This window comes from Chinchilla lanigera, unplaced genomic scaffold, assembly GCF_000276665.1.
Source record: "Chinchilla lanigera isolate Chin_1 unplaced genomic scaffold, ChiLan1.0 scaffold00015, whole genome shotgun sequence".
Classification (NCBI taxonomy): domain Eukaryota; kingdom Metazoa; phylum Chordata; class Mammalia; order Rodentia; family Chinchillidae; genus Chinchilla; species Chinchilla lanigera.
In genome coordinates, this window is record NW_004955416.1 from 1,471,484 (window position 1) to 1,493,914 (window position 22,431).

The following is a 22,431-nucleotide window of genomic DNA, read 5'->3' on the forward strand; positions in this document are numbered from 1 at the left end:
ATAATAGCATATAAAGTTGGCTACTTATGACATTATTTACGACATTTACCTTCCATTTTTTTTTCTTTCATGAATTATCCTTTGATGGACATCCTATATCTTTGTAATAGTAATAAAGGTGATGGTTCTTCTGGTACAGAGTCACAGAAATGGATCTGCTAAATATTCTACTAAATATCTACTTTTACATACTGAAACCCATAGTACACTCTAACATAGAAGAGCTTACAATGACTAGGTAGTGTGTTTAGTTAAACAGTGGATATGCTTTTTCCTGGAAGCATTTTTCCTCTTGGCAGTAAGACTTTTTTTTTGGGGGGGGCGGTTTTCTCCGGTACCGGGAATCAAACACCCCCACCTTGCACTTGCCAGGCAGGCGTTGTACTGCTGAGCTAAATCCCCAGCCCAGCAGTAAGTCTTGCAAACCCACAAGCCCGAGTTTGTAAGGATAGGAAGCAAAATTTCTGCAAGTGATTTATTAAGTTTGAAGTGAGAAGGGCCACTCTCACTTCTATTTTTTGGTTCTTAGATCTATGTATTCTGGGAAAAATGGCTCCCAATTTTTCTTGTTCCTTAAAGGCATATTAATCTCTGGGGAAGTAGTAGCACCGATTTGTGCCAATTTCAGAGACTGGAAAGCTGCAGAGAGGGTGATTCATACCATATTCACACTAAATTCCTTTTTGATTAGTGGGAAGTCCAGATGAAGTGAGAAAACCATTTTAGAGAATGACTGGATGATTGTCACCTTAATTACATGCAGATGCCAATTGTAGGTGACATGTTGAATGTGGTACCCAACACATGTATTAACGCATTTCCTTGAACCTAGTAGACCTTTATGGATTTAAAGGTGCTTCATTTTTATACCAGTCAACTCATCTTCATTTAGAAGGAGCAGCAGTATAACACACCGGCCTTGCTTTGGCTTCTGACAAATTTCCTGTTCTCTGTCATGAAGTAATTGAAGAGTTTGGTCATTTTGATAGCTCGGCATGGATGCATGACATTGCTGGTGTTAGTCTAATTGAGCATGGTAAGAAAGCATCAAGCAGCAATCTCCTAGATGCTTTACTAAATACAGGTACGCTGGAGGCAGGAGAGAAACACCAATCCTGAGGCCAATTAATTGTTTTTATCAGAGTCTTGACAGCAAATAAATGGTATGTTCAAAGGCTTTAAACTGAAAATAATTTAAATGACTGTGTCTAGAACAAGTGATAGCATTAAGAGAATAAGCAAGGGTTTATAAACTTCATAAAAGTCCCCCAGAACCAGCAGTCACAGAAAGCCCTTACCTGAAGGGGAACGCAAAGAAACCTGACAAGAACTAGAAGTGTGGAAGATGCCATGTGATAAGAGCTGTGCTGTAGAAGAAAATAGCTGCCTCCAGAGTCTTATAGCAGTTATAGAGTGGTGTGGTGTCTTTGTCCTTTTGCTTTCAAGCTTCCTGCTCTTATTTTTATGACAGAAGTTCTCTTTAGCTGTCTTGTAGTTATTGGATCTGGAGACTATGAATGTAATTGCAGTGCCCAAGTAAGGATATAAGATTTGACCTTCTCTGTAAGTTGATCTGGGATGACTGTCTTTTGATGAACCTCCCATAGCAATTTCTCCAGGTTCTTTCTGTCTCTCTCTCTTAGTACATGTTTGCAGTACATAATGATTACATTTAATGGGAGGGGTTTGTACATGTACATATAACATTTTAATTCAATTTTATTCCCTTCTCATCCCTCCCTCCCTCCCTCCTCCTATCAACTCTTCTTTTCCCTCCCCATTTGCAAAAGCTGTTTCCATTTTTCTCAACTCTTTGTTTAAAATCCCTTTTCTCTTCCTTCCTCCCTCCCTCCATCTCTTGTTGCCCTTCCCATTTGAAAAAGATCTCCCTACTTCCTAATATCTTTTATTTTGCTCCTTATTTATACTTTGGATTTTTCATATAAGAGAAATAATGCAACACTGAAATTTGTTTCTAACTTATTTCACTTAACATTATGATCACAAGGTGCATCCATTTACCTAAATATGCCTCAAGTTTACCCTTTAAGGCACAAATTCTGCTGCTATAAACATGGGTAGGTATGTAGCACTGTAGTATCATGACTTTAACTTTTTCGGGAAGATATCCTAGAAGGAGAATAGCTGGGACAAATGGAATGTCTAGTTTCATATTTTTGAGGACTCTCTATATTGATTTTCATAGTGGCTGTACCAGTTTACACTCCCACCACAATGAAGAAGGATTTCTTTCTCCCCATAGCCTCACCAGCATTTGTTACTATTTGATTTCTTGATGATAACCCTTCTTTGTGGAGTGAGACAGGATCTCAGTGTTATTTTAATTTGCATTCCTCTAATGGTCAGTGATGTTGAACATTTTTCATGCATTTATTGGGTGCTTGTACTTCTTAATCTGAGAAATATCTATTTCAGAGGCCTATATATTAGATTTGTAACTTAAATTTGGGGACTGTCTAATATTTTTGAGCTCTTTATATATTCTAGATATTAGTCCTTTGTCTGAGGAGTAGTTGGTAAAAATGTTCTCACATTCTATGGTTTGTCTCTTTCCTCTGTTGGTGTTTTCTTTGCTCGCAGAAGCTTTTTAATTTGAAGTGATCCCATTAGTTGATTCTTTGTGTTATTTCTTGTACAACTGGGGTTTTATTGATCACATCTTTGCCTACAATTACGTCTTCAAAAGTTTTATCTATTTTATCTTGTGGAACATTAAAATTTTCTGTTTTAATATTTAGGTGTTTGATCCATTCTGATTTTAGTTTAGTGCATAATGAGAGATATGGGTTTAGCTTCAGTGTTTGGCTTGCAGATAGCCAGTTTTCCAGCATCATTTGATAAAGAGGCTATTTTCCTTCCAGACAAAGTATTTGGCCCATTTGTCAAAGATAGGTAGTTGAGTGCATCTGGAGTTGTTTCCGTATCCTCCATTTGGTTCTATTGATCTACAAGTCTGTTTCCCCCCCCCAGTGCCATGCTGTTTTTATCACAGTAGCTTTGTAGTATAATTTTAATCTGGGGTTGTGAAGTCCTTGTTGGCCAGTACTGTTTCTGATATTCTAGGTCTCTTCTCATTCCATATGAATTTTAGGATTGTTTTCTCTAGTTTTGTGAGGAATGTGATTGGTATTTTGATGGGGATTTCAGTCAATCTGTATAACAGTTTTGGAAATATGGCCATTTTCTCTATGTTGATTCTACCTATCCAGGAAGAGAGAATATCTTTCAATTTTCTGATATCCTCTTTGAGCTCCTGTTTCAAAGTACTATAGTTTTCATTGTAAAGATCTTTCACTTCCTTGGTTAGGTCAATTCCTAAGTATTTCATTTTTGTTGATACTATTGTGAAAGGTGTTATTTCCCGAATTTCCTTCTCAATGAGGTTGTAATTCATGTACAGGGACACTACTGATTTTTGAGAGTTGACTTTGTATTCTGCTATGCTACTGAATTTCTTTATTAATTCTAGGAGTCTTTTGGTGAAGTTTTGGGGTCTTCTATGTAGAGGATCACATCACCAGCAAATAATGATAATTTGAGTTCTTCCTTTCCTATTCATGTCTGTTTTATTTCTTTCTCTTGTCTAATTGCTCTGTTTTGAGAACTATATTGAACAGGAGTGGTGATAATGGGCATCCTAGTCTTCCTGATTTTGGAGGGAAGCTTTCAGTTTCTCTCCACTTAGTATGAGAGTGGCCCTTGGTTTATTATATATGGTTTTTATCAGATTGATAAAGGCCTTCTATTCCTATTTCCTTCAGGGTTTTTGTCATGAATAGATGTTGGGTTTTAGCAAATGCTTTTTCTGCATCTATTGAGATTACTATGTGGTTTCTGTCCTTGCTTTTGTTTTTGTGGTGTATTACATTTGTTCATTTGTGTATGTTGAACCAACCTTGTATCCTTGGAATGAATCCTACTTGGTCGTAGTGTATGATCTTTTGGATGATTTGCTGCATCCTATTTGCCAGTATCTTGTGTCATATTTTTTCATTTGTGTTCATTAAAGATATTGGCTTGGAATCTCATTTTTAAATTTTTTTATTTTAAAGAGAATAAAAATGAACATTAAAAATGATACAAAATTTCAAGAGAAGATGATAGAATATCAACAATGGTTGTTATATTGCATATTGTTATCTTCAAAGTAGTTGTTCAGATTATAAGATAAAGGCATGCAAAATTGATAAAAAAAAAGTATTAACTTTCAATAAACCAATAGATATTAGTAGTACAATTATTTTATCTATCTTATATCTATATCTATATCTCTGTATCTTTAGATCTATCTATATATCTCTCTATATATATATTTGCCCCTTCCTTCTTTCTTTCTTTTTCCCTTTCCCTCATCCTAGTTGTTCTTTCATTTTGAGCAGTTGCTTTCCCTTTCACACTATTGTATGTTTCAAATTTTATTTACTCTTTTAGTTTCTTATCCTAGGGAAACAATATGATATTTACATATGTGGGTCTGACTTATTTCACTTATGAATATGGGCTCTAGTTGCATCCATTTACCTATAAAAGCCTTGAGTTTATCATTCTTTATAGCTGAGTAATACTCCATTGTATAAAAATACCACATCTTTTTTATCCATTCCTCAGTGGATGGGCATTTGGATTGTTTCCAAGATTTAGCTATGACAAATTGTGCTGCTATAAACATAGGTGTACATATATAGCTGTGGTATGATGTTTTCAATTCTTCTGGAAAAATACCCAGAAGGGGAATAGCTGGGTCAAATCGGAGCTCTAATTTTAGTTTTTTTGAAGAATCTCCACACTGATTTCCACAGTGGTTGTATCAGTCTAGATCTCCTTTTTGGTTGGGTCCTTTTCTGATTTTGGAATCAGAGTAACACTTGCTTCCAGGAATAACTATAGGAGTACTGATGCCCTTTCATTTTCATTGAAGAGTTTGAGGAGTATTGACATTAGATCTTCAGTAAATTTCTTGGAGAATTTGACAGTGAATGTGTTGGAATGTTCTCCAGGTTCTTTTCTCTTGAGCTGGTCATATTTCTTTCAGAAGAATGTTTCAGGACCTGCCTAACCCTAGATACTAAAATTGATTTGGTAACCTAGTAGGGGGAGAAGCTGAGGACTCCATATTAGCATTCAGGAAGAATATTAAGATTCCTGATTGCTCTGTTTTCTGTGGCTTAATCATTTATCAACTATGCCTAACATCCCTCTAAGCTGGAAGATAAATGTTGTCAGGCAGAGTGCGCTAGGAGCAATCATTGGGTGTTAAGTAGGGCTATAAATCCCCCCCCCCTCCATGTTATGTATTATCTATGTTCCAAGTGCTTTATAGTTCTCCTTGTGATTCTTCTTTGACTCACAAGTTACTTTAAAGTATGTCATCTAATTTCCAATATTTAGAGATAAATTCCATGTGTACTGGAAAAGAATATGTATTTTGCCATTATTAAATCAACTATCTTATACAAGTAAATTAGATAAAATTGGTGGTTAATGTTAATTCTTCTACATCCCTTGTGATTTTCTGTGAACTTTTGAATTAATTACTAAGAGAAGAATATTCATGTCTCCAATATATATTATGAATTTATGTATTTTCCCCTTCAGCTTTGATAGCTTTACTTCCTGTGTTTTGAAGTTCTGTTATTAGGGACTGTTATTAATAATACAAGGTTAGGGCTGGGCATGGTGACACATGCCTATAATCCCAGCACTCAGGAGGCTCAGGCAGGAGGATTGCAGTGAGTTTGAGGCCAGCCTGGGCTACATAGTGAGTTGAAGGCCAGCCTGCACTACATAGCAAGACCCTGTCTCAAAAAAAAAGAAGATATATATATGTGTGTGTGTGTGTGTGTGTGTGTGTGTGTGTGTGTGTATGTGTGTGTGTGGGGGGGGATTGTTTTATCTTTTTGTTGAATTGACTCCTTTATTATGAGATTTCTCTCTTTATCACATCTCTGCCCATCTAACTTGATGTCAGTGTCTTCTGGGTTTCAAATTCTGATAGGAAGTTTATAATAATTCTTTTGTTTGATAGTTTTCTACACATAAAATCCTATTTTCTCTGACTGCTTTTATTTATTTATTTACTTAGTCTTTTTGAGACAGGGTCTCACTATGTAGTTCAGGCTGGCCTTGAGCTGACTTTGTGGCCCAGGCTGGCCTTGAACTTGCAACAATCCTGCCTCAGCCTCTTGAATGCTGGGATTATAGACGTGCACCACCATGTCGAGCTCTGACTGTTCTTATCATATTCCTTTTTTCACTGGTTTCCAGCAATTATATTTTTATGGGTTTTTCTGTTTATCTTGCTTGAGGCTAACTGAGTTACAGTACTTTAATTTGTGGGTTTATAGTTGTCAATAAATCCAATCCAGAAGTCACCTCTCTACAGAAAGCCTAGGTAATTATGTAGTTCACCTCCTTTATTTTTCCTGTTATAGGGATTATAGTATTGCACTATTTGCTATTGGATATCTAAGTACAGTTGTTTCCTACATTTTGTTTAGTTTTAGTTATTTATGATTAGTGGTTCATTCTGAGTTCAGAACTAGTTAGTTTTACCATTTCCAGTTTAACCCTGAGCAAAGTTAACTTCCAACTTCACTATTTTTCCATGTTTAAAACCAGTGTACTTTATCCTTTATTGAGTAGAATTGTGGGGAGGATTCTCAGTAAAGTGTAATGTATATAAATTGTGAGATATATGCTACATGTCCCATTGTCAGACATTACTCACCCTTAAAAATGGATTTGTTAGAAGGTAAAGTGGTAAGCAAGACCTCAGGCAAAACAGTGGGGGCAGAGTGTGGGGAGCATCCTCATTACTAAGGCCTAGTGAAAGGAAGGAGCTAGAAAACACAGGTGCCTGAGACACTTTAGTGAAAGTATCAGTTTGGATGTTCTGTAGAGCCCTCTGTTTGCAGCTCCCCTGAAGAACTCATCACATTATCTCCCAATCAGTAAGCAGTCAAGATAATATCCACAGTTTTTTTATTAGAAGAGCAAATGTTGACAGACAGCTAGACCACCCTTCTGAGCTCGAATGCTGGTAAGAAGACTCTACAGTTGGTCAAAACACTGGAATAAAGCCATGGTGAGATAGAAACCGGTTATACAGCTCTTCTCTCTAAATTTCCAGTCAGAAAAATCTTCACTAGATTGACAGAGTCAGTGTTTTACTTCTTCTTGAATGACAGGAGCGAAGTGAAAGAATGTACTTTCATTCTTTATTTGCAAGGATGCTCAGAACTATATTGTATTGTTATCTATTAAATATTTGCCATTAGTGTTAGTAAATATGCATTATTTTTCCTGTTTATCTTGTGTTTTATATATGTCTATACACACATATATATTCATATTTTGTGACTCTCTTAAAATCATTTCATTTTGTAAAGGAGTCTTAAAAAATCATTATATGCTTTATAATAAGAGGCTTGGCATTTTGAAGTTTTATTTTTACTGTACCTCTTTAAGCAATAACTACATAATATTTCCTTAAGGGTTGGGCTTCCCACTAGTACAGTTGTCCGTGTAACAGCTGAAATAATGTGACATTAAAAGGAAAAATATTATTCAACTTGTAATGAGTGCTACATGACATGTTTTCTGTATTCTTTCCTTTAGTAATATTTTTAAATGAGTGACTATATTGCTTATAATCAGACATACAAAATTTTTTGATAACTTTGGCATTTGAAGTGTCTGCATCTTTTTTCTTAGCGTGTATTATATCTTTTATTATTTGCTGTTTATTCATTCACACACAATGGAGTACTATACTACTCTATACTAGAAAGAAAGATAAACTAGAATTATTGGTAGGAAAATGCATGCACCTTGAGACCATAATGTTAAGTAAAGTAAATCAGAGACACAAGTTTAAATATTGTCTGATTTATCCTATATGAGAAGTCCCAAATATAAGTAAAGAACAAAATAAAAGATAGATAATAGGAGATAGGAAAAACATTATTCTCAGATAGAGAGGGGATAAAGAAATGGAGAAAGGGAGAAAGGACAGGAAAGGGATGAAAAAAATGAGGATGAGTCACACACATGTGCCAATTCTCCACAAGGAATGTAAACACTATGTCCTTGAGCATTTATTATCTGAAAATAGACAAGGGCTCTCAGTTTTTCCATGAAACTTACAACTTCCTAAATTTGATCCTTCTTGATCTTTTTGGCACCAAGAATTACCTGGATGTATCTGCCTCTATTTTCTGTCCATTCTCAGCATCATCTGTGTCACTCTTTAAATACATGCCCTGTTTTTCAGGTGTTAAAACATTCAGCATAAGCAACGCCACAGATGAGTGTCCTGACTTGATTCATGTTTGTCCCTGTAACATCTATCTTTTCACAGGGAAAGACCATGGAAGGAGGTTACTGTACCAATCATAACAATATATCTATATACCACTTTAAGCTGCTATTTTATTTAAAACTCTGCCTATAAATAGTTTCATTCATGGCCAGAAGCTCATGTGTTTGACCTTTAGGGAAGAAATGTCTTAGGTATCTGTAAAGAAGCTTGAGGAGCTGTGGCTTTTAGAGAGGATCAGCCACTTGGAGCTGTTGCATGTGATGACGTGAATTCTATATTTAGAACCTGAACAGATTTGGGATCTGCTGCACTGCAGTGCTTTATGAATTATTATGAGCTTAATTATTTTCTTTATCTTCTTTGACAAAAAATACTACTTCACCAAGAGTGTGTGATGTTTAGTGTGCTTTGATTGCATATAGGTTTCTTTATTTAAAACAGAGCCTTTGCATTTTCTGTCTAATCTGTTCACTCTCAGCTTGGAAAAAGTATCCTTAAAGAAAACAGTTTGAACCTGGCTCAGTGTCAGGCATATTCTTATTAGCTTCATTTTATTGTTGAGGAAATAAAGACTCAGGGAGGACTGGCAGCTTCATCAAGGTCAAACAGTTAGTAAATGTCACAGCTAGGAATTGTGACTACCTGGCAAAGCCCTTCCTTAACCCATCTCTTCCACTTCTCTCTCAATGTTCCTGTCTGCGGATTGGCGATAACATCCTTCTCTAAATAGCATAAAAGATTCCCCTAGAGCCTGGGTATTCATTCTGTCTTTGGCACTAACTGGGTATATTGGAAATATTGCAGTCTTCTTGGATTTCAATTCCTTCAACTCTGAAATGAGCAGGTAGTCTGGGGAAACATAAAAGATCCTTTCGAACACCAAATTGCTTTGTTTCCTTTGAATTTAAATGTGATTTCAGACATTCAAACAATATTGCAGTTGTTTCATGCCTGTGATTTTCCTCATATGCTCTCAGGTTGCTACAGCCTGTGCTTCAGTTCTTCTAGTTCTTGATGCTAGCCACACCTCCCCCGCTCCGTTGGTCCTTGTCAGCATTTCTCTCCACAGTTGCTTTGAGGATGGAATGGGTAGATAAGATACTTTGTCAGAATTCTACCTACCAACTAGTTTCCTTACACGGTATCATTTTAACACTTCTGGGAATGAAAATGGAGGTGGTGGCATTGGGAAGTAGTGATTTCTAATTGACAGAAACCAGCCATGCGACTACACCTTTGCCAGACATACACTTGAATAATTATGCATACAGGCACACACCCTCTCTTCAAATACTTCACAGTGTCACTCTCCATTAGCTGCACATCTAGATTGCTCTCTGGCTTGTAAGTACATGTTTGAATAGCATAATGGAAGACAACCTGTCTACCTTTACATATCAGTTACGATATTCACAGCTCAGAAAACTTCACCTTTTTGGATTTATTTTAAGTCAAGTATGATGGATGGCCCCAGGAACTACAGCATAGGAACTAAAGCTCATGAGAGTTTCAAGCTGAGGGTTTTTTTTTTTTTTTTCTCTTCTTTTTTTGGAGGCATAAGCACTTTATCATTGCTGTCAAGTGTGGGCTTGGCATGAAGGAAAAATTATAGGAGAAAACCTAAAAAGCACTGTAATTTTGTTCCTTAAAATCTTTTGTCCAGATCTACTGATTTTGTACTATGTTTACAAACCTCTTTGGAAGCAAATATCTGTCCATCTGTCTGTCTAATGATTAAAGGCAATTCCTGGTAAATAAGGTTAATTTTTAAATGAACTATAGTTTGTCTCTAGATTTTGGTATGCATGGAAATGGGTATGCTGTGAAGTTTGCAAACTTTACTAATTGACTGTTTTCAATATAAAATTCAAAGTAAAAATACCGTAATCTTTAAGCCCTCAGTTTAAAAAGTTCAAGCTTTGTTAGTTACAGTCCTTTAGTAGGGGGTGATGATAGACAGTATATGAGGCACCTCTTTCAACAAATAGGATCAAAATCTCAATGGCTTACAGCAAGTGTGTATTGTGCTCATTCACTGGCTTGAGAATTGCCTGAGGTTCACTTGATCTAGTGTGAATACAGCCAAGCTTGGCTATACTGCAGGACTGTGTTTGGATCTGCCGTGTATCTAACCCAGGCTCCCAGAGCATCCTTAGCTTATGTTGATGGCAGAAGCAAGGAACATGATGTGAAAACACACAATGCCTCTTAAGGATTAGGTTCAGAATCTGTGCCCTGTCCACTGGCCACATTCATTTAGCCAAAACAAGTCACACATCTATAGAGCAGGGGAGATATAAAATGTCGGGGCTGGGGATTTAGCTCAGTGGCACAGCACCTGCCTGGCAAGCTCAAGATCCTGAGTTCGATTCCTGATACCAGAAGAAAAACAACAACAAAAAAAAAAAATAGAAAATGTCTAATCCAGATCTGGGGCTACAGAGGCAATTGGAAAAGGTGTTGAGTCCATGCTAATGTTTGGAATGTCCCCAGAAGACCCATGTATTCAGAGGTGGGGCTCTTGGCAAGTGATTGGATCGTGGTGGTGCTCTGTTCATCAGTGGATTGATTCGCGGGTGAGTTTGTGGCTGAGTGTGTCGTTAGAAGTGAAGGCCTGGTTAGAGGAGGGATCACAGGGAGTATGACCTGGAAGGACATGGCTCCCTCCCCAGCTCCTCCCTTCCTTCTCTGCTTCCTGGCTGCTGCGAAGTGAGCGGCCTTCTTTGGGGTCAGGCCCTTCCACCAGGCCATTCGAGCCTGCCAACCATGGAAGGAAGCCACTGAAACTGAGCCAAAATAAACCTTTTCTCCTTTAAGTTGTGGGCATTGGGTATTTTGTCCCAACAACAAGAAAGTACCTAAGACAGTCCATAATAGTAATGTGGGGAGAAAGCAAAGAAATGGATCAGTGACCCAACATACCCTGGGTAGAGAGACTAACTCAGTTGTGGAATGATGGGCTGGAGATGCTGCTCCATTTTAAATGGCATATCACCTTTTCTTTCTGTCTGTTTCCACTGTTTGAATAATTGACAGCCAAACCTCAGACTGATGTTATAGGTTAGCGTCAAGAAGTGCAGCTCATCATTTGAATGGTTGGGAAAAACAGACTTTCAGAATGGTGCCAAGGTAAGTCACGCTGCCTGTGTGTATCTGTGCTGTAGGCTGTATTAACTGTGGTCGGCTGTAGAATTAACCCATGTATGTATGTGGTGGATTAAGTGTTGAAATGTCTTTGAGAAACAAAGCAACTAATACATATTGAGTAAAAACCAGATTTATAATCTGCACGTGAAGAGCAAAGACATGATTAAATTTTTTTTTAAATTTTAAAAAATTATTTTTATTTAGGTTTCTGATTCAGCACATGTATCAAAGACTGATCAACATAAAGTAAATAAGACATTAATCAGAAGTCTTATATCTATGATTAAATTGATAGTACTCTACTTTCATAAAATATTCTATGACACTCTAACCCCTAAAATTAGTTTGTATCAGAAATTAAATGGAAGTTGGCTTTTTAAATATATGTACCTAATTTCAGGTAATTGTCTCTCTTTTATTATGTTTGCTTATCTAAAGAGAGTAGGACGGGTACTAAAAATTTTAATAAATACAGTCATGTACATTAGTTTTTACTAACACACTTGTGTTTGTTTTCTTAAAAGACGCCATTCAAAAAATTACTTTATAAATTTGTTGTGGTTTTTAGAAAGGTGAATTTGTCCTACGTCTTATCTTACTGTGTTACGCTTTTGAGAATAACAGTTTTATGTTACTTCTTTCTGCCTTTGGTCCTTCCTTGTCTTAATGATCCTTATCCAAATTATTATGCATCATGATTTTATCTCTCATGTTTCCTTCATAGAGATATTGTCTGGTTAAATATTAGGCATTAGAAATTGGGCCTTTAAAACAGTCTCCAGAAGGAGGTTAATTTTCATTGTTCCTCCATTGTTTTTCTTCTACATTAAGAGTTAGTTGAGTTGTGTGTCTTACCTCCGTACTTTCCCTCGGTGTGGTGTTGGGTAGCCCTATACGTATGTGAATTCATTTGCACTTGTGTGCACACGCATGTGCATGCAGATGTATGCATGTGTATGTGTTTTATCTAAGGACTTCACCCCTGTTATTGTGGAAAGTTACTGCTCCTTCATACATGAACGCCTCATACCTTAAATTCACCAGACAATGTGCCTCTGATACGATGTCTTACTTGCAGTGTTGTATATTGTATTTTGTGATGTATATATTTATGTTATGTTTTGATTTATTAATTCTGTTTAAACTTAACTCAAAGCCAGTAGTTACTTCAGAATAAAAGTGAAAAGAAGGTTTTAAAATGAGAACTCTGAGGGGCTGGGGATTTAGCTCAGCGGCAAAGCGCCTGCCTGGCAAGCGCAAGGTCGTGGGTTCAGTTCCCGGTACCGGAGAAAAACCAAAACCAAAAAAAAAAAAAAAAAAGAAAAAAAAAAGAAAATGAGAACTCTGATTAGTAATTATCCATTTTTGTAGTGAGATAGTATGGTAAAAATTTTACAAATTTATTTGCCCCTTTCTTGCCAAACATGGACAGAATTATTCTAGCAGGGGAGTAAGCCATATTCATGGAAGTAAAGGAATCTGAGTTTTAGTTTCTTCATCTATTAAAACATATCCAGGACTGACTTCCCATCAGGGTCACCATGAGGAAAAAGTAGAGAAGCTTAGCCAGGAGCCTCCTTCCTGACGATTTTTAGGCATTAATCTTTTCCTATAACACTGGAGCAGAAGTAGGGACACTCCATAGCATATGCTTCCCTAAGTGAAAGACCAGGAGACAGTCTGTTTGGAGACCATAGGTAGCAAGGGACATAACTGGAGAGGTACTCATTCGAAGGCATCAGGCCCACGTGGAGGGTGACCCGAATTCTTACCTTCCAGTCACCCTATGGCTTCAGAGGGGAGGGCAGACCCGGGAGGTCATGGATTCTCACTTTTCCCAGTGGCTGCAAGGAAGTGTTAAGTAGACATCTTTCCAGGAACAGCTGTAAAATACTATGACCTGTATCTCTTTCACTTGAAAATGTGGATGAGAGCCAGTGATTCAAACAATCAAACAAAAAGAATAAAAAGAAAAACCTTAGCTATCCTCAAATTTTCTATTTTCTAAACTGCTCCTCTAATATAAAGGTCGATCTTGTCGTCTCACAGTCCCTTTGTGCATGGACTTATTCTCAGCTCATGTTACTTGTAAGTCAGGTATTCAGCCTGGAGGAAGCTGCTGGCTAGGGTTGGGTCACTGCCAAAGTGACTTTCTTACAGAGATTATGTGTAATAAACACCCTATCATATACCTGACAGTGATCCCTCTTGCAAAAACCTAAACCTTTAACTTCCTCCTAGTTCCTTGATAGTCTGCCAAGGTGGCTTACCAGGAATTAAAGAAGGTCTAGGAATTTGTTATGTGAGACTTTAGAGGCGGCCTAATCTGGTATTTTCCGAACTCTCTGCCAGTAGAACACGAACAGCCTGTAACATGTGCAGCAGTTATCTCTTTAAATGGATCTTGTCGTTAGGGACATGTAGAAAACCTTGCTACACGGTTAGTTAGCTTTTTTTACTAAAGGACATCTCAGGGTCTTTAATATGCTATGGTGTGGCTTTCTAAGCGGGGTCAGCAAGCAGCTTTCCTGACCTCAGAGTCCTCTTGTTGCCATCTCAAGAGTGTCATGCAGAATCCATGTGGTATAATCACTAAGAACATGGCCTCTAGTGATTAATTGCTGAGGATCAAATGCTAGCTTTACCATTTACTGGTTTTATGTTCTTGAATAAATTGTTTAACTTCTTCTTGCTTCAGTTTCCCCACCTAAAATGGGAACATTAATGATACCTAATTAGAAGCTATTTTAAAAATTGAAGACAAGGCTAAAAAGAGTGCCTAACACTATTATTAGCCAAACATAGTTTAGGTAAGAATGAGCTAGCCTAATACTCAATTCTGGAGACGACAAAAGTGAGTTACTCATGCAGCACTCGTCATTCAACAGACTGACTGAGTTCCCATGTGCACCATGCTTAAGGATTCTAGCCCTAGAAGTGAAGATGAGCAAGACACAGTTCCTGCCCTGGACAAACAGGCACACGGATGACTTGGCTCACGTAACACCTTTGGTGTTAAAGCTAATGGCCTGAGCCTCCTGACGTCTGTCAGCAGCTCCTCCCCGATTTCCTTGTGAGTGAGCCTGAACCATGCATCATGGGTTGGTAGGCAGGAATGTGAAGCACAAAGTACAGCTAAGAGATTTACCTTTTCAGGTTAAGGATGTTAGTGTGATCCAGAAAAAAAAATAATTGGAAACAACAAACTCTAAAAACACAATTTAGTGAAGTAAGAAATGTTATGGTGAAGCCCTCATAGGAGTTCCCCAAAAGTGACCGGCTCGGTTGTGTTTCAGCTGCTGTGTTACTGATGGTCTCCTCTGTGCTTGTTTAGGTGTCTCCTCTGAGGGCTTTCCTTGGGACCGCTTCAGTGAACAGACAGCTAAAGACCTCCCCAGCAGAGATGGAGGTGCTTGGGTCCTGGGCTATAGAGCAGGCCCACCCTGTCCCTTTCTGCTCTACGAGGACAGAGAGAAGTCAAACAGAAGCAAATTGTACTTGGATCTCAATGTAAGTGAAAACCTTCGTGTTTGTGCTGTGGTTCTTCTTGGTAAACTGAAGTTCATTTAATATACCTTTAATGTAAATTGTGTACATAAAACTGTTAAAGCTGCATTTCATCATGAATCATTTTTTTTAAAATCAATAGGCTACAAAAAACCAAGATGTATCTTGGTGATCTGAAATTTGTGCCCTGGAAAGTGACTGTTTATATTTTATCTGAGTGTTTTCAGAGCGCTATGCTCATGTTAGCTTTGCTGTCTAAACCTTACTGTGGCAAAAACCATTTGGTGCTAGTCCCTTAATGTCATTTTCCTAGAAATTTATAAATAGCATGTGTCAGTCACATGTTAGGCTCTGATAGGCTCTGCATTCTCCAGTGAAATCCAAGCAGCCTGTCTACTTGCACATCTATAAACCATTCTTTCTTTCCAGCTGCTCAAATAACAGGTGAACAGGTTGGCAGGAAATCTGCCAAATACAGGATGACCTATTTAAAAACCATAGCCTTCTCCTTTCTCACTCATCCATGTATTCATTGACACGAGAGCATTGACTCCCTGATACAAAGCCTGGGGCTGCAGTTAAGCTACTTCCACATTTAGATGGTCCAATCAGATCCAGTGGCCTATCACAGTTCTCATCACCCTCTTACCCAGTTTCCTGTTGCAGATAGGGTGAATGTGGGAATCCAATAAGCACTTTGCTTTTTTTTCTTTTTACCATTGAATTAAAGCCCATTGACAATCTTGTGTTCTCCAGTTCATTAATTCCAGGCTGGATATATGCATGCAATGAGCCTGGGTCAGGCCTATGATCATCTAGGTGACTATACGAGTTTCATAAGGTACATTAGGTCTGCCATATTTGCATAGGTGGAAACCAAATGAGCAGAAAAACCTTGTACTTTTCATACCCATAAAGTAGCCACTGTATGTCATTCTAGAAAAGCATTTGGCATTTATTATCATAAAAGGTTTGAAATGAAGCTGAAGAATGACAAATTGACAGTCATTCCAGAGATGATAGGAGGATTTGTAGAAGTTTTTTTTTTAATCTTCCTACCTGAAAAGTCAAGTTGTACAGCTTGGGAATTGTGCTGAAAGCAGGAGGTGTAACAGTGACATCTATTGGTGAACCTCTGAGTTGATGAAGCAGCAATAGCAGGCCGCCCTGGAGTACAGCAGTGTTGAAATGGATTTTGAAAGGCTACTTCTTACCCATGTCTCCCACCTCCTCCCCTCGAAATAGACTAAATTATTCCGGTTTCCTCTACCTCCATAAATTAAATTATTTCATAACGTTATTTACTACAATTATAAATATCATAGATGATTCTAATAGAAAAAATGAAACATGTAGGTGCATTGGAAAAACAAGAAATAAGCGATAGTTTCAGCAGCAAGGATCACAACAGAAAATTTGATTTCTTTTTTTGTAGTTTTCACTGTGTATGATTTATTTTCAGTGAAGGATTTTAAGAATTTATATATAAGCATCTAGATTTTATAATCTTCTACTTATTAAAATCAATTACTCTTATCTACTTATCCATGTTGTTATAGACTCTTTATAGATAGATGTTTTCAGTGATTGAATAATATTCCACTAAACAATATGTCAAAACGTATTTCTTCTTACATTTTCTAATAGTGAAATAGCACTACTATTTGAAAGTCAATAGTATGACCACATATATACTTTTTGTGTAACCTTTCTCCAACATTGAGAAATATTCTTTATAAAATTTTGAAGGAAAATTATTTTGTATAAATGTTTTTAGGCTTTGTATATATCATGATATAAAAAGGTTTGTTTCCTGAACCAGACTTTTATGACTATATCTGAATATATAACATATTTATCCATATGAGATGTATGTTATATATTCATATATTGCCTATGCAATGTACTTACACAATTAAAAGAAATACATGTATTTACACATTTCTTAGTCTTCTACTAGATATAACTTTTAAAAACTAGAGTAATTTCCTGAAATTATTATCCAGATCAGTGGTTTTTATACTTTGGGCCCTGTTTCCTTTGTCACCTCTAAGCTGAGCTACTCCCCTCTTCATACAGAACAATTTGCCTCATGTGTTTAAATGTTGCCATTTTAAGTAAGATTTCTATGTGAAAGGATTTTGCGGATTTAGAAAGTGCATGCATTCTGGTAATGACATTCTAGGCCAGGGGCAGAGAGCCTCCGAACGCTAAGTTTGGAGGAGTGTATTGCTGTGGAGTAGTTTGATCATCCTTGGCCATTGGATCAACACTACTTTGCTTTCAGTTTTAAATCTGATTTGCAGTGTCATCAGCAGGAGGTTATTTTCCTAAGCCATTCTCTGTAGTTCCACTGACTCTCCACAGGGTACAGGGATAGCAACCAAACCAGGTAACAATTGATTGAGCGAGACAGAATGGACACTGGGACCATGGTTGGTGCTCTCCTGATCCCGTCTTTCAGCTGGGCATCCATCTTTTAGTTACTAAATTATGAAACTCAAGGTAGCATCTATTTGCCAAACGAACTAAATAAAAAATCCCCGAACTCATTTTCTCTATTCTCCTAACACTTCCAACACCAAATGAGTGGTTTTCCACACCAGGCAGATCTCCAGTTTTCTGTGGACACCATTTGGGAGTCCTACAATTCCACTCTGACACATCTCCCTGGAATGACCATCGATCCCACAGATTATCACAGAAGGTGCGCCCACTCAGCAGCTGATGATGAGTACGTCGTGGATCCTCAGGCCACCTCCCACTCCTGGCTGACTGGGATACCGATCTAAGTTCCCTGGACCCTACCTCTGTTTCAGTTGTTTTCTGAAACAGCTTGCACACACTAGGGAAACAGTACTTGTACTATTACTGATTTATTATGTTGATATTTTCAAAGGATACAAATGAAGAGCCAGATGCACAGGTCCAGAAGAGTCAGAGCACAGGAGGTTCTGTGGCTGTGGAGACAAGCTCCTTTTGTTAGGGCTTTAAAGAGGCTTTATTACATATGCAGGACTAATTAAATCATTAGCCACTGGTGATTTATTCCACTCCAACCCCTTTAGAGGTCAGGGGGTGGAGCTGAAACTTTCAGTCCTCGAGTACCCTGGTTAGTCCCCAAATCAACCAGTCTTGCATCCTTGTGGGCTTCCCAAAAGTCATCGCATTAACATAAACCCAGGTGTGGTTGAAAGTGGCCTGTTATGAGTAACACCTCGATTTCCCCTGAGCTGTTTCAGGAATTGGGAACAAAGCCCAATATTATCACAAAGGATGTGCTTCTAACTTTCATCACTTCTAAGTTTTAAGAGTTCTGGCTGTGCACCTGAAATGAAGAACAGTTGTCTTCCTAAGCATGTGACAGTATATATGATACCAACGTGTATATCAGTGTGTAAGCAGCCAGCAGTGTACTCTTGCGGCCAGACCTTGCTGCGTGGAGAAGGTCGGTTCTGATAACCATCCCGCAGTCCTGCTTGAGCAAATTGTGAAAGTCTGAAGACTATCCCGAGCAGACAACAAAGTTCTTAAAGATTGAAGCCCATGCTGTGGCACTTCCATTTTGGGGTAGTGGGGCTGCCAGATATTATATGGGATATGCCTGAAAAGTTATTTTTTGTCTGAAATTGAAATTTAATGGAGCGCCCTGTATTTTACTGACTAAACCTGGCAATAGGAGATATCACTTTTGGGATAACTTCCAAAAGCCATATGTATGAGTTGCCCTAGGGTAGAGGTTCATATATATGATAAAATCTCAGGTGCCCCAAAGTGCCTACTTAAAGCATGAATATTAAAAAGTTAGCCTTTAAAGGGAAGTATTTACGAGCTACCAAATAGGAATTACCATTAATTCTGTACCTTAGTTTGTAGTATACTTTGAAACAGATTTGGTAAAGGCAACACGTGATAGTCAGAGATCAGAGAGCTACTGGGGCCTAACTCCTTATAATAAGTGTAGTTTCCTGGGGATCCCATTTGAAGGGAGCACTCCATGGGTTTGTTAAAAGTCTGTAAACAAAGGACATGGGTGGAGAGAGTTTACTACCAAAGGTGTGGATTGAGATTGAAAACAGAGATAAAAAACAGGAAAGGTAAGCAATCACTGGGATTATACACTGGTCTGAAAGTAAGATTTTGAGTTCCAGTTTTTAAAATATAAACTTAAACTCTTGGTGATTTGATTTTCCAGGGATAATCAGTCTCCTTACTGTGAGGCTCTGTATACTGTTTACTGAATTGGCTGAGGTAAACATAGCATCAGGTTGCAAGTAATTGCATTTTATGAGCCAGAGGATGTAATTACCAAGTCCACACCCAGCCTTGAGTGTCTCAACTGGTAACAAGAACTTCCACATATTGGGTCACTTCCTAAATGCCAGATGCCATGGTCCTATATTATTATGTCTACTGCACAAATAGGAGAGAAGTTTAGCGAGGGCAGGGGCAAGATTTGAACCCAGGTCTGAGCCTAGACCCAAGTTCTTTAATGTGAAGCCTCTCACCCTCTTTACTACTTTGGATTATGCAGGGCTGGGGGTGTTGTTTTGTCTCTAATTTCAAAAAAAAACATTCATTTAATGGGTCTGAATTTACTCCCACAATCAGTAAAAAGGATTCAGAAGCAGGCTGAGAGATAGGTAGAATGCCACCCCAAATTCATCTGGTGGGCTGCTGCAGCTGCAGGCGTGGACACTCACGTCCTCAGCATGCCCCGATGCTCTGGGTCTTTAACGGTGAGATGTTGCTGCGAACATGAGTCCAGTCCTTCACCTTTCTTCATTCCTCAGTGGCAAACTCCAGAGCGTACACGAGGTTAAATGTCAGCGCAAACACAGCTTTCTCTCTGCGTTGTAGGGAAACGGCATGTGTTTGTATTGTTTTTGTGGAAGTCAGTGGGAGGCACCTTCAAGCTAAAGCCGTAAGATTGAATCACTGAAGTCAAGATATTCATGGCAATGGGGTTTGTACTGCAAGTGAATTCAAAAACATTAATGTGGCTTTCTTTTGGAAGGTGTGTGTTTACTTGTGTGCATGTAAGAGTACACATGTGAGTGTGTGCATGCACGTGTGCACATGGGTGAAAGGAAGTGAAAAAAACAGAGACCATGTTCTGTTGGTGGGTGATAAATGGTCAAGAAATTACCAAGGTGAAAAGAACAATTGGAATTAATGGATTACGGATGGCTTTGGAAAAAAGGCACTTTTCAAAATGAACTCATCCCTTTAAATCATGCTAAAGCAGCTGGAAAAATTATCAATATAACCTGACTCCTAATCCACATGAAATTTCACAAGTTATCTCTCATGGTGTCCTGGGTAATCTTATCACAGTTAGATAGAAATCTTTCTACCAACCACAAAGTTCAGTTTTCTTGCCATTTTTCACCCTTCTTTGGCATCCACCTATCTTCCTTACAAACTGCAAGGTAATGACAAATCTGGTAACATCCAAGATTTTTTTGTAAAACAAAACGAGTAACAAACTTGCTGAATCAGCAAACCACCTTAATGGTTAATGGAATTATGAAATTCACTTTTTTTTGATCTTGAGAACACTTATTGTACTTACTTCCTCTTTGTCTATTCTAAAAGGGGATAAATGGATATTCATATAAAATTTGGATTCTTAAGTGTATACTTTCAAACCTGAGCAAACACAGAGTAAAACTGAATTTTATTTTTTAAAGGGAGAAATTTGTCTGGGAATTATATTTAAGTGAGTTTGACTATTGCTACTGAGATAGTGTATCATTTCTCTAAAGCTCACATAGTTTTTTTTTATCTCTGAATGAATTCCATTTCTTCCAAAGCTTCCCGTTTGTGTTTTATGAATTGCAGTTCTGTCTTCACTCAATAGAATTAAAGTGCTATGATTCCCACATTGTTTCTTTAAACCTCAGTCTTTTTTGTTACATATCATTTATGTTGTATGTCTGTCTTTCACAAAGGAATTCTCCTTCCTCTTCTCCAGGATGAAAGTGGAAATCTGTGGTTCAAATTAAGTCCCATATGACTCATTTAGAAGATGAAATGCAGTAGCCTTTGCATAGAGGCTGCTGGAGAATACTCCCAAATTTACATGGTTTCATTTTTTATGGCCCAGTTATTTTTCATTTGCCTTTTGGTTATTACAAATTTTAGTTAAGTCATTCTGGTTTGTTAGTGTCACTATATCTAAATTTTACTAAGGACTGTAGCTACTACATAAAAGTGTTTTGTGTGAACATCATAAACTCCCCTCTGCAGCAATAGAAAGTCTGTGACCTTGATTGTGGGAACTGTTATGATATTCCTTGAGAATATTTTATGATACTTTTAATGTGTTGAAATGCCAGTAGTGGTGTATATGCTTATTTTATTAGTTCTCTATTTAAAGTGATGTGCCAAATGGAAGCAATAGTGAATGCATCGCAACACTGGACTTACGATCCCTGCCCACCACCTGTCTATCCCTGCAACCGTCATACTCGGTAACAAGGGGCCACATTGATCATCTATGGAGGAGCAAGCAAGGGCTGCATTAAGGATAGTACCACATTTAACTTTTGAACAACTTCATGTTGGCTGTTTTTTCAGTTTGTGCATATGGACATTGGCTCGAAGAAGTTAAGGAACTTGCCTAAAGCAGCACAGCTAATGCGAGATTAATAATACCTCATGTTGCACCCAAATGCAACCCACCTCAAAGCCATAACTCTTGCCTACTCTTCTGCTTGTTCAATGCTGTCTTTAACTATGTTTAAAAATAGGATCTGTGGCAAAGCCTTACTACTTTTCTCCTATGTAATCTTAATGCATTGGCATTTCTTTCTACATTTTTTTCTCTTAAGATGGCCAAGTGTGTGGGCATTAAATTCAAGGAATCACTACTGTCATTTTTTTTTTTTTTTGGTTCTGGGAATTAAACTCAGGACCTTGTGCTTGTCAGGCAGGCGCTGTGCCGCTGAGCTATAGCCCCAGCCCAAGGAATCAGTACTGACTCAGGAGTCATATCTTTGTGACCTTTTTGCTTTTGGAGATTGCTTCTAACTTGAATAAGCATTTATTTCTGGTAACCAGGTGACTTATTTTGTCTCCTTCACTATGTTTCAATAAGAAAGAACTGTTATAAAATACTATAGCTTCTGTGTTATTGTAATGTAAATAACAAACATTTAGAAACAGATGGATCTACTACAAACCCCAGCTTTGGCATTCCTTGGTTATTTAATCTTAGAATCTACTTTAATTTCTTCAAACTTCAGTATTAACATTCTTAGCCGTACCCAGTACAGTGACTGCTAGCCATAGATGGCTATATAAATTAATCAAAGTAAGTCAAATTAAAAATATAGTTCTGGAGCTGGGGATAGAGCTCAGTTGCATAAGTGTCTGCCTGTCAAGCACAAGGTCGTGCGTTCAATCCCCGGTACTGCAAAAAATTTAAATTT

At 37.8% G+C, this 22,431-nt stretch overlaps 1 protein-coding gene across 5 annotated transcripts in view; it reads left to right on the forward strand.

Moving 5' to 3' along the window:
- Fmn1 (formin 1) overlaps positions 1-22,431 on the forward strand; it is a 408,229-nt gene that overhangs the window by 105,687 nt on the left and 280,111 nt on the right. For 4 of the 5 annotated variants that reach the window (XM_005381169.1, XM_005381170.1, XM_005381172.1 and 1 more), the window contains one exon: positions 14,823-14,998. In XM_005381169.1, coding sequence (XP_005381226.1) covers positions 14,823-14,998 — 176 coding nt within the window. Of the gene's footprint in view, positions 1-11,418; positions 11,471-14,822; positions 14,999-22,431 lie in introns of those variants that run through there. The other variant, XM_013512614.1, reaches the window with a different exon arrangement.